The sequence below is a fragment of the Trichomycterus rosablanca genome, chromosome 9 (genome assembly GCF_030014385.1).
Source record: "Trichomycterus rosablanca isolate fTriRos1 chromosome 9, fTriRos1.hap1, whole genome shotgun sequence".
Lineage (NCBI taxonomy): Eukaryota > Metazoa > Chordata > Actinopteri > Siluriformes > Trichomycteridae > Trichomycterus > Trichomycterus rosablanca.
Genome location: NC_085996.1, coordinates 39,985,363 through 40,001,503, shown reverse-complemented (window position 1 = coordinate 40,001,503; position 16,141 = coordinate 39,985,363). Strand labels below are relative to the sequence as shown.

The 16,141-nt window shown below is 43.4% G+C and overlaps 1 protein-coding gene across 8 annotated transcripts in view; it reads left to right on the top strand.

The window, feature by feature from the left end:
* fam184ab (family with sequence similarity 184 member Ab) overlaps positions 1-13,877 on the top strand; it is a 94,078-nt gene extending 80,201 nt beyond the window's left edge. For 4 of the 8 annotated variants that reach the window (XM_063002435.1, XM_063002430.1, XM_063002428.1 and 1 more), the window contains 4 exons: positions 491-608; positions 1,188-1,292; positions 6,015-6,223; positions 13,650-13,877. In XM_063002435.1, the coding sequence (XP_062858505.1) occupies positions 491-608; positions 1,188-1,292; positions 6,015-6,223; positions 13,650-13,731 (514 nt within the window). In that variant the 3' untranslated portion in view covers positions 13,732-13,877. Of the gene's footprint in view, positions 1-490; positions 609-1,187; positions 1,293-3,191; positions 3,679-6,014; positions 6,224-10,813; positions 10,941-13,649 lie in introns of those variants that run through there. The other 4 variants (XR_010013747.1, XM_063002433.1, XM_063002432.1 and 1 more) reach the window with 4 other exon arrangements.
* Positions 13,878-16,141: the final 2,264 nt, after the last annotated feature.

Genomic DNA, 16,141 nt, shown 5'->3' with positions numbered 1-16,141 from the left:
CTTGAAGGGATGGAATGGATGAAGGAACTGATATAAGGTAGTTTCACAAAGGGATACTTAGCTAATTGAATATGGAGAGACACTTTTCTGGCTTTTGTTTATTCCTGTAGCTTAATTTTAGTGTGTTAGACATATAATAGCTTGAGAAGAGACCCTGCATGGTGATTTCTGTCTGCTATGACCAGGAGTTATCCAGCAGTAATCCAGATAATAAGATTTTGATTCATAAGGACAGTATTTATCAGAAGAATAGGCAGATCTGTGTAGATTACCGTCACACTGACCGAGGCAGGTATTCAGAGGTGTTTAATTACTGTTCTAGCCGGACGCGGTACAATAGAGCGGGTGTAATTTTCCACTCATTTAAAACTAATAGCTTTTAAGAAGCTCTGTACTAATCGAGTCCGAGGTCAAAAGAATGTACCGGATCCGTCCGGCTGATTTTATTCTCCTCTGTGAGTAATAAAGAACCGTGTACTGTGTTCCGCAGGCTGGAGGGGACGGAGGAGAAGTTCAGGAACCGAGAGAGCCGGCTGGAAGATCTGCAGCTCATCGCCGAACTGAAGGAGATGGTGACGGAGAGGGAGTCGCTGGTCAAGAAGCTGGTGGTGAGCGCTGCAAGATTCAAGATTCAAGATTCAAGATTTACTTTATTGTCATTTTACTGTACACCGAAGTGTACAGAAAAAACGAGATTACGTGCATTGGTTCACGTTAAAAACACCACAGGTTTAAAAAATAAGAAATATATATAGAATAGTAATAGAATAGTAAAGTTAAATAATACTACTAATAATAATACTGACATTACGAAAATTGCACATTGTAGTTAAAGTATTGCACATGCAGAAAAATTCACAGTGGTTATACATAATGATAATTATTGCACATTTTGTTATTTCACATTTTGTTACTGCTTGTTAAGATTTAAGGATATTGCACATGTTATACCCATAGATGAAAATATTTATCAGATTTGGGTTAATTTGTTCTGTTCAGAAGTCTGATGGCAGTTGGGTAGAAACTTCTTCTGAACCGGTCCACGTCCCGGTCATTACGGGACTCAAATGGCTTTGTAATGGGGTCCGAAATAGCTCGTAGAACCGACGAGGGTGTAGAATGGGTTGTTGGACTAGATATAAAAGAGGAAGCATGTGTTAGCCTCCCTGTCCTTCTGCTTGGTACAGGACGACAAAAAGTTCTACCAGCTCGAGCTCGTGAACAGAGAGACCAACTTTAACAAAGTGTTCAACGCCAACCCCAACGTTGGTGTGATCAACCCTCTCATTAAGGTAAGCTAACTCTCCCTCTGTTCCTTCCACTGGTTCTCAGGAGTCCACATTTATACTGACACAAGCACAGCGGTACCTTGATACTCGACGTGTTAATCTGAGGGTTTTAAGAGTTTTAAAGACGTTGAGTTTCGAGGTATTTTTCCCCATAAGGATGTTTGGAGAACCTGTTAATGCGTCCATGGTCCCGTGGAGCTGCAGATATTTTAGTCTCATGTAAAATAATGAGGTTGTTTTTGACACTTAAACACTGAAAATAACACAAATATAATATAAACACACTGAAATACAATTACTAACAGTTACACATCAATAAAAATACAATAAAAGCTGCACTTTAGTTTTACTTCTTTATTGTTTCCTGATGCTTCTTAATGCTGGAGATGATTGATCTTGGAATACCGTATTCCCTTCAGCACCGGCGCATTCACATGAGTTTGCAGTGATAAAACCGCTTCTGCGCCGCTCTGCCGTTATTTCCTGTGAAGTGCGACGGCGGTGCACAAAACTCACCGTGACTTATTATAGTAAAACAGCGAGTGAGGAATGTGATTAGTGGAGGAACTTATGAGCAGTAATAATGAAGAGAAGTTTAGTGCTCCTGTCTCCTTCTTTTACTACATTAAACCACGTTAAGCTTTATTCTGAACCAGAAGCGTTTTAGACTCTGGGAGAAGCTGATTCTGATTCTCACCATTTCTCAGAAGCTGGAGCTGTAACACAAGTTTAAAAGTGAAACAGGGAGGAGAATCCAGATAAACACAGATACATGTGGAGCTGTAACCCTGGATCTGACGCTTATTCCACACTGATGCAGATTCAGATCAGATTCACACGATCAATACGAGCGCTGAACAAAGCGATCGTCGCACAAACGTCCAGTTTCAAAGATTTTGAGTTGAGAGGACGTCGAGTTACAGGGTACCGCTGTTTGGCATGTTCAGGAATAGATACCCCAGTACATGATAAACAACCTTTCTGGTGGGGCTTCCGAAGATAACAGTGCTGTATTATGGTCCAGTTATTTTAGTTATGTGTGTGTGTGTGTGTGTGTGTGTGTGTGTGTGTGTGTGTGTTGTACAGTAACATAATTGCCCATGAGAAGCTTCAGAACTGTTTCTGTTAGGTGTTAAATCCCAGTCGTAGCTCAGAACCGTGTGTAACGTGTGTAGTGAAGCGTGTGATGGAACGACCCGTCCAGTCACCCATCACCAACCCAATCAAGCAGCTCCAGGAGAGAGACATGTGATAACCCCTAGCTCTCGCTCTACATCATCCTACACCCCCGAGAAGAGGGCGTGTCTAAATCCTTAGCTCCCTTAAAATGCTCCTACTGAGGTTCTTAATTCTGAGTGATGATCTGACTGAATGACGAGGGAGCGTCCGACGCCTCCTCAGCGCTGAAGATCAATCCCAGCATTCAGTGCGGCACGACTTTATCACAAAGAACGACAAACATGGTGGACGAATCAATGCGGAGCAACCAACAGAGTTCCTTTCACATGTAAATACATTTTAATTGATGTGTAATCTGTATAAAGGTGGAATTATGCGAGTGTCGTTTATCTGTAAATTGGGGCGTCAGGGAGAGTTTAAGCGTTTTCGGTACACGGAGGGAGACGTTAGCTGGCGTGATGCTAATTAGAGCGTCTAAATAATCTGATTATGAGCTCCAGGTCGTATTAGAATCCAATCTACTGAGGCAGCTGTACCTGTCAGGTAGGTATGGGGAGCAGGGCGGGTCACCAGGCTCTCACCTCTGTACCTCTGTATATTTGCCCATAACTGGCGAACGTTGATGATTTTTCTTACAGTTTCTTACAGTCAGACATAACGAGGGCATTTTACTTAATTAAAATATTGGTTACCATGACAACCATGTGTGTTTCCACGCAACAGCAGGAGACGCCAACATGGTACCACGAGACGAACCGGTTTGTACCACAGAGGACAGAATTTTATGAAGGACTCAGATCTGATTAAAGCTTCTAAACTAAACGAGATTTATTTACTTACTGAAGTTCTAGAGATAAACTGGACAAAAGGAGAACGTACAAAACTCCTGTGTTAAATCCACGAAACCAAACGCTACGAGAGATGAAAGTCAAGCTGGTGCTCAGCCAAGAGGACGAACCTCAGACCCATCGGTCAACACGTCCGATTCTTAGAGAAACTGGACATGATTTATTCATCCTGATCTGGAGCTGCAGCACTGAAGGAATTTTAAACATCGATCCACATCCATCAAAGATTCATGTGATTCAGCTGCAACAGTCGCTAACAGGTGTAATAAATACATTATATAAAGAAATCATATGATCCCAACTGCGCAGAGATGTTCACAAGTCACAGAATACGAGTCCGAGTCGAGTCACGAGTCAATATAATCTACACAAAACATATATTATAAATGTAGCGTAGAAATAAAGAAATAATCTGTAAGTTCAGATAAAAACAACAACAGATTAGCGAGTGTATTTAGCCGTTTTACTTCGTGTCTTTACTTTCCTCCTCATTGTGTAAATGAATGTAATTTCTGTAACAAGAAGGTTCCAGTTAAAAGTTTCAACTGATACGTTTTGTTTTCATTACAGAACAAAAGCGCTCGATAAATCACGGCACAGCGGCCAAAATCCCAAACACGGCGAAAACAATCATAACCGCTGCTTACCTTAGCTTCTGTTCTTCCAGATGCTATTACATTTATAAGCGTGCGTCCCATTAGGAACAGAATCCGTTATTTTGTAAATGTGCTTATAATTAAAAACCTCCAAACTTTTCTCGGTCGTGAAGTAAAACAGGAAGTGGTTAGAAAGCCGATCGAGCGTTTCATTACCACGTCATCTGTGTGACGCAAACCGAATAAATGCAAATAACAGCATTTCTTACTAACAATTACAATCAGAAGCTCTGATTGGTTCAGAAAGCGTCTTTCAACCATCAGCGCCGATTCTGTAGGAGCGTTCCATTCACCCCGGCTGTTCCTGTGAAGTGCACTACGTAGAGTACGTATTATATATATATATAATTATCACATGTAACTAATGGTAACACGTGCTGACGCTGCGACTCTTGTTGTTTACAAGTCATTTTTTTGCGAGTCACGAGTCGAGTCCGAGTCATTTAAAACTCGAGTCCGAGTCGAGTCTGAAGTCGCTGTGTGTGCGACTTACGTGCGACTCGGACTCGAGTCCCCGTCTCTGCTTCCAACTGTGCAGAAACAGTTTAGGGAAGGTCTTGTCCTGTTCCAGCATAAAGACGTGAAGAAAAGCTCCAGCATCCTGCACAGGGCCCTGACCTCAGCACCACTCAACAGCTCTGGGATGAACCGGATGCTAATGCTCTTTTGAACTACCAAATGGGCACAAATACCCATACACCAGGCATGTCCAAACGAGGTCTTTTACATGTACATTTTTGTTATTTAGCAGACACTTTTATCCAAAGCGGCTTACAGTACTGTGACAGTATACAGTCTAAGCAATTGAGGGTTAAGAGCCTTGCTCAAGGGCAAACAGCAGCAACCTGGCAGTGGTGGGGTTTGAACCAGCGACGTTCTGATTGCCAGTCTTAACCACTAGGCTACAACTTTTAGAAATAAAATGAAAGTCGTGCCGCTAGTAATCAGGTTTAAAAAAACTGCTTAAACTGTTTGACCTCTGGGTGGCGCTCTCACATAAAACAGATCTAAATCTCTCCTCGTCTTCTTTCCCCCGACTCCAAACATTAACGTCACAGTTACTGGATAAACGCGGCGGCTCCGGAGAAGATTTCAGAGGGAAGCGCGTAAATACACAATAAATAAAAACCCTTAAACTTTGTGGATGTTTTGGATCGACTCACAATTTGAATTATTATTATTAAAGGCTTTAAAGGTGATTTTATTTATTATTATTGTTTCTCCGGAACATCCCGTCTGTTCCGGGCCTCAGACTTCTTAACGACTCGTTTATCATTCCTCTAATTGTACTCATATATCTTGTTGTTGGACGTCCTCTTCTGGACCTGGAGCTCATAATCAGATTATTTAGACGCTCTACTTTACGTCAGCGCTCTACTAAACATCAACCAGACTTTATTTACATTTGAAACTGTAAGGAACTCCGTTGGTTGCTCCGTATTCCATTCGTGCCGCACTGAATGCTGGGATTGATCTTCAGCGCTGAGGAGGCGTCGGACGCTCCCTCGTCATTCGGTCAGATCATCACTCAGAATTAAGGCGCCTCAGTAGGAGCATTTTAAGGGAGCTGAGGATTTAGACACGCCCTCTTCTCGGGAGTGTGGGATGATGTAGAGAGAGAGAGACAGGTTTTCAGACAGACAGTTTACATACTAGGTAGGTGTTTCTAATAAAGTGCTCGGTGAGTATGCTGTAATGGGGGGGGTGCAACATTCACCAATCCGTACCCCAATCCAAACTGGGTAAATTGTAAAAAATTGTTTCTAAATATCCAAATGTGTCTGTCTGTCTGTCTGTCTGTCTGTCTGTCAGTGTGTGTGTTTGGACATCAGCCCTTTGCTTTCCAAGCCATTCATTGGGCACAAAGATTTATTATCGACTCGCCTTAATTCGATCGCCCTCCTAAACCAAAAACACCTGTAACGAGGGCGTCGGCTCACCTCTCCACATCTCCTCCACCCCACCCCCCCCCCCCCCCCCCCCCTCACCCACACATACCGATTTCTGTTGTTTTTTTTTTCTTTCTGTGTGTTTCTGTGTAGCAAAAGCGAAAGAATGACAAATCAGCCACCCGATTCAGCAGCTCGCCCAATCTAAGGTCCAATGCCGAGGCCGGGGGGACGGGGAGCGGGCCGCCTCAGCCCGGCCGCCTCGAACCCATCCCCAACTCCCCCGTCCACCAGCTGGAGCTGAACACCAGCAAACCTCTGCCCCCGCCAACCCCTCCCTCCGAACCCAAGAAAGTCACGAGGTGAGACGGACCTCCCCTCTCCGCCGAGGACGCCTCCTCTGTCTCTCTGTCTCCTCCTCTGTCTCACACTTCTCTACCGTATCCCTTTTTCTACCGCCGTCCAGAATCGGGCGTGACTCCGAGGCTCAGCTTCTCTTTAACGTCACGCTGATGAACCTCCTCCGAAACGTCATTCACTCAGAATACAATCAGCTGGGCTTAGAGGAGGAGTTTCTCCAGATGATGATTCTGTTTTACCACGTTCTGTCTTTTCTCGGGTTCTGGAACCGTTCTGAGCTTTTCCACCACATGAGAGCCAGTCCTGGGGCGGTAATGTCTATTTAGTTCCGGCATCAGGGTGTCTGGGATCATTTTGATTCTAAGATCTGTTTCTAAGAGGCACAGCGTTAAAATATACCCAAAAAATTATCCATATGGTAGCTTTAACTTATAAAATAATCAGTGAATGTACACACTAAGCTGTAGCATAGGGGTTAAGGCCGGGTTGCTGCTGTTGGACCCCTGAACAAGCCTCGCTCAAGTGCCCAACAGTGGCGAAAGTGGGGATTAAACCTGCAACCTTCCGATTACTTACAGCAATCCAGTATTAAATGAAGGACCGCTGAGCAACCAGCTACCAACTTTAAGGAGAAATAAAAAAGGCATAGATTATAAGAGTCACCATGCAGGACTAGAACTTGACTCCTTCAGGTGCCCGAACATGACAATCAGAACTTCAAGGTCCGTAAATGCTCGTTGTAAAATGTAAAAGGTTCTTTTAACGTCTAACACAAGATTCAGTTCAAGTGATGACAAACTAACAAACAAAACTAACAGATAAAAACAATAAAACTACATTTAAATTTGGGGCGTAATCGTATCTATAATATCTCTATACATCATTGTAAGGTCTGTTAGTGCTGAAGGACTCGACGCTGGATGATTAGGAGGTATAATTCGCGAAACAAATTCCCACATCTAATTCCATAATAAATCATCGTTCTTCTAACCTGGAGAAACTCGGGACCGGATCTTAGAAAGGTCGGGTGGTTTCCTGACGCGGTACTGGCTCGGTGTTGGTGTTCGAGGGGTTTAAGAGACGTGTTTTGAAACCTCAGGACCACTACTCTTCACCCGTCACGACTGGCGAGCGTTTGCTTTCTCTCCGTAATGAAAAGGGATACTAGCTTAACGCTGACGTCTCCTGTCTGAGCATCACGATGACTTTGTTTCATATAAATGGCATTGGAATGCAAACGGGAGCATGCGCCCCCTCTCCTGCAGTGCATGCTGGGAGCGGGAGCGGTCCTGTCTCATCTGCACTCTTCTGTTCTGTGTTGAATAAATCCTGCTGCATATTTCACCGTCTCGTCCTCGCCGTGTCTGTGTGTGTGTGTGTGTGTGTGTCTGTGCTTTTCATCTTGTCCACCCCCGGCCGCCTGGCATGTTGTGGGCGTGGCCTGTGGTTCGTGCATGCCCCCCGCCGCCGCTGGAACCTCTGCATGCCCGCTGTGCTGAAAGCGGAGTGACGTAAGCGACCGTCGGGGGACTCGTCCGCCGGGCTCAGACTGGGCCAAGGTGACCTCGGGTACAGGGAGCCACCGAGGCGCGGCACCCGGCCAACACACACACACACACACACACACACACACACACACACACACACACACACACACACTAAAACTGTGCCGAAACGTCACGTCCAAGTATATTCACCTAGACAGACAGGGTCCAGGTCGAATCCCAGTTTCAAAACGTATCGACCCGCCCTGCTCCCTCTACCTACCTGATCAGCTCCTCAGTAGAGAGGATTCTAATCAGACCTGGAGCTCATAATCAGATTATTTAGACGCTCTACTTTACGTCACTGCAGTTTTAGCCTCACAACCCGCTAGCACGCCGGCTAACGTCTCCCTCCGTGTACCGAAAACGCTTCAACTCTCCCTGATGCCCCAATAATAACCCACACTCGTATAATTACACCTTTATACAGATTAAACATCAAAAAGAATTTATTATGTTTGAGAAGAACTCCGTTGGTTGCTCCGCATTATATTCGTCTGCCGAAATGTCGTGCCGCACTGAATGCTGGGATTGATCTTCAGCGCTGAGGAGGCGTCGGACGCTCCCTCGTCATTCAGTCAGATCATCACTCAGAATTAAGAACCTCAGTAGGAGCATTTTAAGAGATCTAAGGATTTAGACACGCCCTCTTCTCGGGGGTGTAGGATGATGTAGAGAGAGAGCGAGGGTTACACACAGACCCTGTATGACCCCTATAATTTAACAGAACCCCTTGGTTCCTAAATTAATCATGTTACTCTATTTATGACTTTCAGCATTTAGGGGGTGAGAGGGTTAAGGGCCTTGCTCAAGGGCCCAACAGCAGCAACCTGGCAGCAGTGGGGCTTGAACCCGGCGACCTTCTGCTTTGAAACCACAGTGTAGAATTAAGCACTGAAGTAAAAACAGATCTCGGGGGTTTAACACCATCAGTGTTCGTCTGCTACTAGAGGATTGGAGTCGGTAATAAAAAGTTTAATGTCTGTGTTCAGCTGAGCGCTAAATTGACTTTCCCGAGGCAGAAGCTTTGTGGACGGAGAACGCTGACCTGCAGCTCAGACGTTTATCAGTGAGAATAAATCTCCTCAGCTCAGCTCACGCGGGTCAGACAGGAAGGTCAGACAGCACTAAAACCTGGAATCATCCTTACAGAAACGTAGCCGGACTGAAGAGGAGAGTCACGCCGAACGATTCGGCCGTTCCTCCCGTCCTGTGTTGGTTTATCCCCCGAGCGATAATAAAAGCGCCTAATTAAACTCATCGGGTCTCAACGAAGCTGCAAACACAAGCTTAAAAAGTAAAGACGGAGAGTTAAACACAGATAAAAACACAACACAGCGGTGTGTAATCTCATTTTATAGCTATTTCATCTCAAATCAGCCATAACATTAAAACCACCTCCTCATTTCTACACTCACTGTCCATTTTATCAGCTCCACTTACCATATAGAAGCACTTTGTAGTTCTACAATTACTGACTGTACTCTGTTCTTCAATGGTCAGGACCCCCACAGGACCACCACAGAGCAGGTATTATTTAGGTGGTGGATGATTCTCAGCACTGCAGTGACACTGACATGGTGGTGGTGTGTTAGTGTGTGTTGTGCTGGTATGAGTGGATCAGACACAGCAGCGCTGCTGGAGTTTTTAAACACGTCATTGTCACTGCTGGACTGAGAATCGTCCACCAACCAAAAATATCCAGCCAACAGCGCCCCGTGGGCAGCGTCCTGTGACCACTGATGAAGGTCTAGAACAGGCCCGCGGGCCGCAATTGGCCGGATCGGATTTTATCCGGCCCACGTCCTCTGTCTTAAATTACATTACTTGTGGCCCGCCAGCACAGTCAAACAGAAAAATATATATATCTTTGCTGTCTGATTAAAAACACTTTTAGCGGTTTTTCACTTTTTTACATGTGTTGACTGTGGGTATAAATCTCTGTCTGTCCATAGCAGCGAATATCAAAATAACCAATAAAAAGATGAATAAAATCACGCAATCTCTTTAACGAGTATTTCCATTGGCTGCTAGACCTGTCCATCAAACCGCTTATCTCCTCCTCCCTCCCCTCCGGTACTGTTTAGGAAGGAAGTGAAACTTGTTTGCTGTGTGATGTTTCATCTCTACAGTTTATTCAGGTTATTCAATCACATGGTTATAAACATGATTTATATTTGTGATGTTTGTAGTTTTTTAAAAACACATTCGTATCTGATATTTATATAGACTAAGTGTTTACACGGACTGTATTTATTAACACGATTGAACTTTTTTATAAACAGTAAATAACTTGATTTACAAAGTAAAGATAATGTCTGGTAACTTGACTGTTTCAGGTATTTGCAGGTATTTAATGGTAATTTAGAACAGGATTTCCCCGTCATGTTTCTGCACATTACAGTATTAAAAGCTTTTCTTAATAGATCTATGACGATAAAATAATCGTATCTGTGTTTTGATGTTTTATTGATGCACAATATTAGATCAGAATATTTTGAAAAGCATGATTTCTGAGTTAGCCAGATAACTTAAGCACAGTGTCAAGGATTATTATGCCAGGAAATACTCCAAAGCTAGCCATGCATTGTTATAGTTTAAACCCAAACCATGTCTGGCACCTGAATGTTTACATTTGGTTGTTGTTCGCTGTGTGAAAATGAAATGTTTAAATTACACGAGTCGAGTTTATACACTTGACGGGCACTGTGTACGGAGGTCCACACCCCCATCAGCATTATTCCTCAGCCCTGTGCAGGCGCCATCAGTCAGCCAGCAGGGGCCGCACCAGTTATGGGGACCTATGATCCGACTTCCTTACCCCCTAACCCTGAACAACAGCCAATCGTTGTTCATGCTGCCGCCCAGCCCAGTCAGAGAGGCAGAGCTGAGATTCGATACGATGTATTCGAAACCCCAACTCTGGTGAGCTAGTGTACTTTACCGCTGCGCCACCTGAGCGGCCTGCATATTTTATTGTTTAAAATAATGTCATCAGGGACTGTTGGCCCTCGGGTACTTTCACATTATCAAATCTGGCCCTCCTAGAAAAAAGTTTGGACATCACTGGTCTAGAAGATGAGCGACTCAAACAGCAGCAATAGATGAGCGATCGTCTCTGACTTTACATCTACAAGGTGGACCGACTAGGTAGGAGTGTCTAATAGAGTGGACGGTGAGTGGACACGGTATTTAAAAACTCCAGCAGCGCTGCTGTGTCTGATCCACTCATACCAGCACAACACACACTAACACACCACCACCATGTCAGAGTCACTGCAGTGCTGAGAATCATCCACCACCTAAATAATACCTGCTCTGTGGGGGTCCTGACCATTGAAGAACAGACCAGAGAAACAGATGGACTACAGTCAGTAATTGTAGAACTACAAAGTGCTTCTATATGGTAAGTGGAGCTGATAAAATGGACAGTAAGTGTAGAAACAAGGAGGTGGTTTTAATGTTATGGCTGATCAGTGTAATTGGCTACATGGACAGAGATCAGATAAAACTCACGATTTTGCACCCAGTTAAAGCAAATCTGCTTCTTTTCATGATGCTCCGGATTAAACCAGTAGAGGCGTAATTGGTTTTGTGGGAATGGTGACCCAAGGCTAAACTAATCAGCTCTGAAAGCTCAGGCGGGAGAACAGCACGACAACATCGGCGCTCTTTTATGATCCGCGTAATGAGCTACAAAATGAGAAAGCAAACGTCGCCGCTGCGTTTCTGCTCAGACTCTCTCTCTCTCTCGCTCGGAGGATTTAATTCCACTGTATTTTAGGTTGTTTTATTTCTTTAATTACTTCTCAAACACGAGTGCGTCCGCTTCTGGACTGATCACGAATCTATGATACTAAATTACAGCTCATCCAATCAGAGATCAGGATTCGTTTAGGACAAACATGCACAGTGTACGTTTACATTTTCAGCATTTAGCGGACGCTTTTATCCAGAGCGACTTACAATTATGACTGAACACGATTTGTTTTTTTGGGCAGTTGAGGGTTAAGGGCCTTGCTCAGGGGCCCAGCAGTGGCAACTTGGCAGTGGTGGGGCTTGAACTGGCAACCTTTTGATTACTAGTCCAGTACCTTAACCACTGAGTTGTCACCGCCCTATATGCAGATCAAAACTAGTACTGCTCACGCTTATGCGCTCTCTCTACATCATCCTACACTCCTGAGACGAGGGCGTGTCTAAATCCTTAGCTCCCTTAAAATGCTCCTACTGAGGCGCCTTAATTCTGAGTGATGATCTGACTGAATGACGAGGGAGCGTCCGACGCCTCCTCAGCGCTGAAGATCAATCCCAGCATTCAGTGCGGCACGACTTTCCTCACCAAAAACTACAAACATGGTCGGAGGAATGGAATGCGGAGCAACCAACAGAGTTCCTTTCACATGTAATTATACGAGTGCTGATCAGGTAGATTGAGGGAGCCGGGTGGGTCACCAGGTTTTCACACAGACCCAGTTATACGGACAAAAGTTTTGGGACGCCCCTTCTAATAACTGAATCCATGTGTTTCAGCCACAACAGCTGCTAACAGGTGTAATAAATCATTTATATAGAGGATTTATATTTCATGCTTAGGGAAGTTTAGGGAAGGGGTGGCACGGTGGCTCGGTGGGTAGCACTGTCTCCTCACAGCAAGAAGGTCCTGGGTTCGATTCCCAGGTGGAGAGGTCTTTGTCCCTTCTGTGTGGAGTTTGCATGTTCTCCCCGTGTCTGCATGGGTTTCCTCTGGGTGCTCCGGTTTCCAACAGTACAAAGACGTTCTGTCCAGGGTAATTGGATGTGTGTGTGTGTGTGTGTGTTTGCCCTGCTAACACTTTTTTTCCAGGTCTGGCTGGAATCACATTTGTCTAATGTCTGATGGATGATGGATGGATGGATTATGGATGGTGGATGATGGATGCTGGATAGATGATGGATGGTGGATGATGGCTGGATTATGGATGATGGATGCTGGATGGATGATAGATGGATGATAGATGATGGATTATGGATGGATGGATGATGGATGGATGGATGATGGCTGGATTATGGATGATGGATGCTGGATGGATGATAGATGGATGATAGATGATGGATTATGGATGGATGGATGATGGATGGATGGATTATGGATGGTGGATGATGGATAGATGATGGATGGATGGATTATGGATGGATGGATTATGGATGATGGATGCTGGATGGATGATAGATGATGGATAGATGATGGATGGATTATGGATGGATGGATTATGGATGGATGGATTATGGATGGATTATGGATGGATGCTGGATAGATGATGGATGGATGATAGATGATGGATAGATGATGGATGGATGATAGATGATGGATGGATTATGGATGGATGGATGATGGATGCTGGATGGATGATGGATGGATGGATGGATTATGGATGGATGGATTATGGATGGATGCTGGATAGATGATGGATGGATGATAGATGATGGATGGATTATGGATGGATGGATGCTGGATAGATGATGGATGGATGTGGTGGAAATTCGGCATACAGGAGTCAGAAGACCGGATCTTCAGCAGTAGAGATTTTATTAACACATTAACACAGATGTATGGGCGCAGCTTGGAAGACCAACAAAAATCTGACTAGACATATTTTGGGAAGGCTTTATTATCTACACTAGGGATGAGGGGAGAAAGAAAAAAGGACATTATGGTGGGAAGGAAAAGGGGGGATGGATGATGGAGCAAAAATTGTGGATTTTTTTCCTTCTAAAACCTTTTTTCTTATATTTGAAAGTTCGACTGTATGGATGGAACATTAATCAGCAGAATAACCCCTGTCGTCCTCCTGTTCTCTCTCTCTCTCTCTCTCTCTCTCTCTCTCTCGTTTCTCTCTCACAGCCCTCTTGAGACAGAAGAGTCACCCGAAGCCTCGCCCGATCCTCAGAGACAGGAGTGGTTCGCCCAGTACTTCACCTTCTGACTTCAAGCATCATGTCAACATCAAACGCATGTCAGCCAAACCAAAAAAATAAACACACACTCACACACACTCACACACACACACACACACTCACACACACACACAGCAAGACTAAAAATACAGAGAATAAAAAATAGAGATCTTAATTTAATTCATTCTTCTCACTCCTGAGTTTATTTCCTCCACTGTGACCCGGTTCATGTTTGCGTTGTGGTGATGTACCGGTACGTCTGACGTCGCATCTCACGCCGTTTCTACAGAATCGTCGGTGCGTTCGCTGCTCATTCGCTCCACGCAGCGCCGAGTTCTCGTCCTCTTCTCGTCTCTTACTTTAGAATGGCACTGATAATAATACCAGTTTGTTACAGATGTTACAGATGCATAGCCATTTTGGTAGAATTACAACCGTTTGTATGGTCGTCTCAACACAGATACGATGATGTCTCGCCAATTTTAAAAGAAAATACATATTTTATATTTATATTATACTGGATGTATGCTTAAAAAAATAAAGAATTATTGTGACATTTGATGGAGCGTCGTGTCCATTCTTATCCAAACTAGTGATGGGTGCATTAATACTAAATATTTATACTTAACATCAATGGGAGGCACAGTGGCTAATTGTTTAGCACTGTTGCCTCACAGCAAGAATGTCCTACGTCTTTAAAGCTCTCTTGGGCCACATCAAATGACGTGGCAGGCTGGATTTGGCCCGCGGGCCTTGAGTTTGACACATGTGGCTCAGAGGCCCCTGCTCGAAAATTTGCATCTTAAAACAAATGGGTAAAAAGGGGCGGCAGCCAGTTTTATTCCTCTTTATTTTAAATGTGTCTGGACTGCAGGTAGGTCAGTGTAATAATATAAATATTTAATATTTACAGAATATAAATCAGCTGAGGACATTGTAGTTGATCTAAAAGATACTGTAAGTAAAAATTGATGCTTCATCAGGATTTAGATGTGTACAAAGATTGATTTATTCATTTAGTTAGTTAAACGTTTGTAAATAGGTTCCCATAATACTGTAAAGAAAATATAAACGTTCAACAGTTTAATAATATATCTACTTTGTGTAAGTTTGTCACCGCTGTCTGATTTACGTGTTTTGATTTGTTTTTCAAGATAAGATTTTCTCTACAAGAAAACAACATTAAATATAACATATAAATATCTCCCCCAGTATGTTACATTAAGCACAACAGTACCATCAGTCTGTTCCACTAGTGCTATAGGGCGTCTAAACAGGCTGATTAGCTACGTCTGAAGTGTGTGCCATGCTTACAGTGTTTACCAGTGGAACCAGACCCGCCGCGACCCTGACCAGGATTAAGCGGTTGATAAAAAAAACAAGCTGTTGCATAAGACACAGTGCGTCCTATATAGCACTACTCTAAACCAATATCCATGTTAAATTACTCCCAATAGTATCAGTAGTGCACTAGTCAGGCTGTGTATGCCATTAGTTTATACACTAGATAGGGCACCAATATAGTGTATATAGGGCTGTTTGAAATTCAACCTGCTTTTTCTGGAATGTACCATCATTGCAATTGAACAGGTAGAACTGTTAACGTCGTACAACATAAACCTTTAGTAAATGTGAACCTTTGGACAAAAAAACATGTTTCCTTCTGTAAATGTAGTATGTAATGTTCTTGCGTTTAATAAGTGAAGTTAAAAATTGATTTTAAATTCATTAAATCATGTTTTTGTGTTTATGCGCCCCTTTAAAAATACATCCTCCCGCGCCAAATGCGAAACTTATATCGAAACGTCACATAGCGAGTTTGTTTCGACGCTGAATATGGACTTTTATTAGCTGTTAAAGTGAGAAAATATAAACTAACAGGTCAGTACGGTGTTAAAACTCTAATATAATGTGTAAACTCTCAAATTGTACCACTATATTTAGTGTTATTGGTTTACTAAGCAGCTAAGCTAGTTAGCTAACGCACAGTTAACAGTGTTCCGTACAGTGCAACCGTTATTGCTTTATTGACTTAATAAGCACTTTATTGAGTACAAATATAAAGTATTTATATATAATAAATAGTTCATTTATTACATAACATGATAAACTACGTGCGTATACAATTACAGACTGTAGCCCATTTGTTACTTTGTACACTGCGACTCTAATACCCCAAGTATCAATCTATAGTGATAATATGGATATAAAATAAAATCCCAACAACACTGTTGCACCTGATACATTCATACCAGTACAGCACACACTACCATGTTATTACCATGTTAGTGTCATTACAGTGCTGGGAATGGTCCACCATTTAAATAATCCCATCACTAGAGGTCCTGTCTATGGGGACCTTTTTGATTCATACATTTGATTCATGCTGTTCTTCAATGGTCAGGACCCCCACAGGGGGTATTATTTAGGTGGTGGATG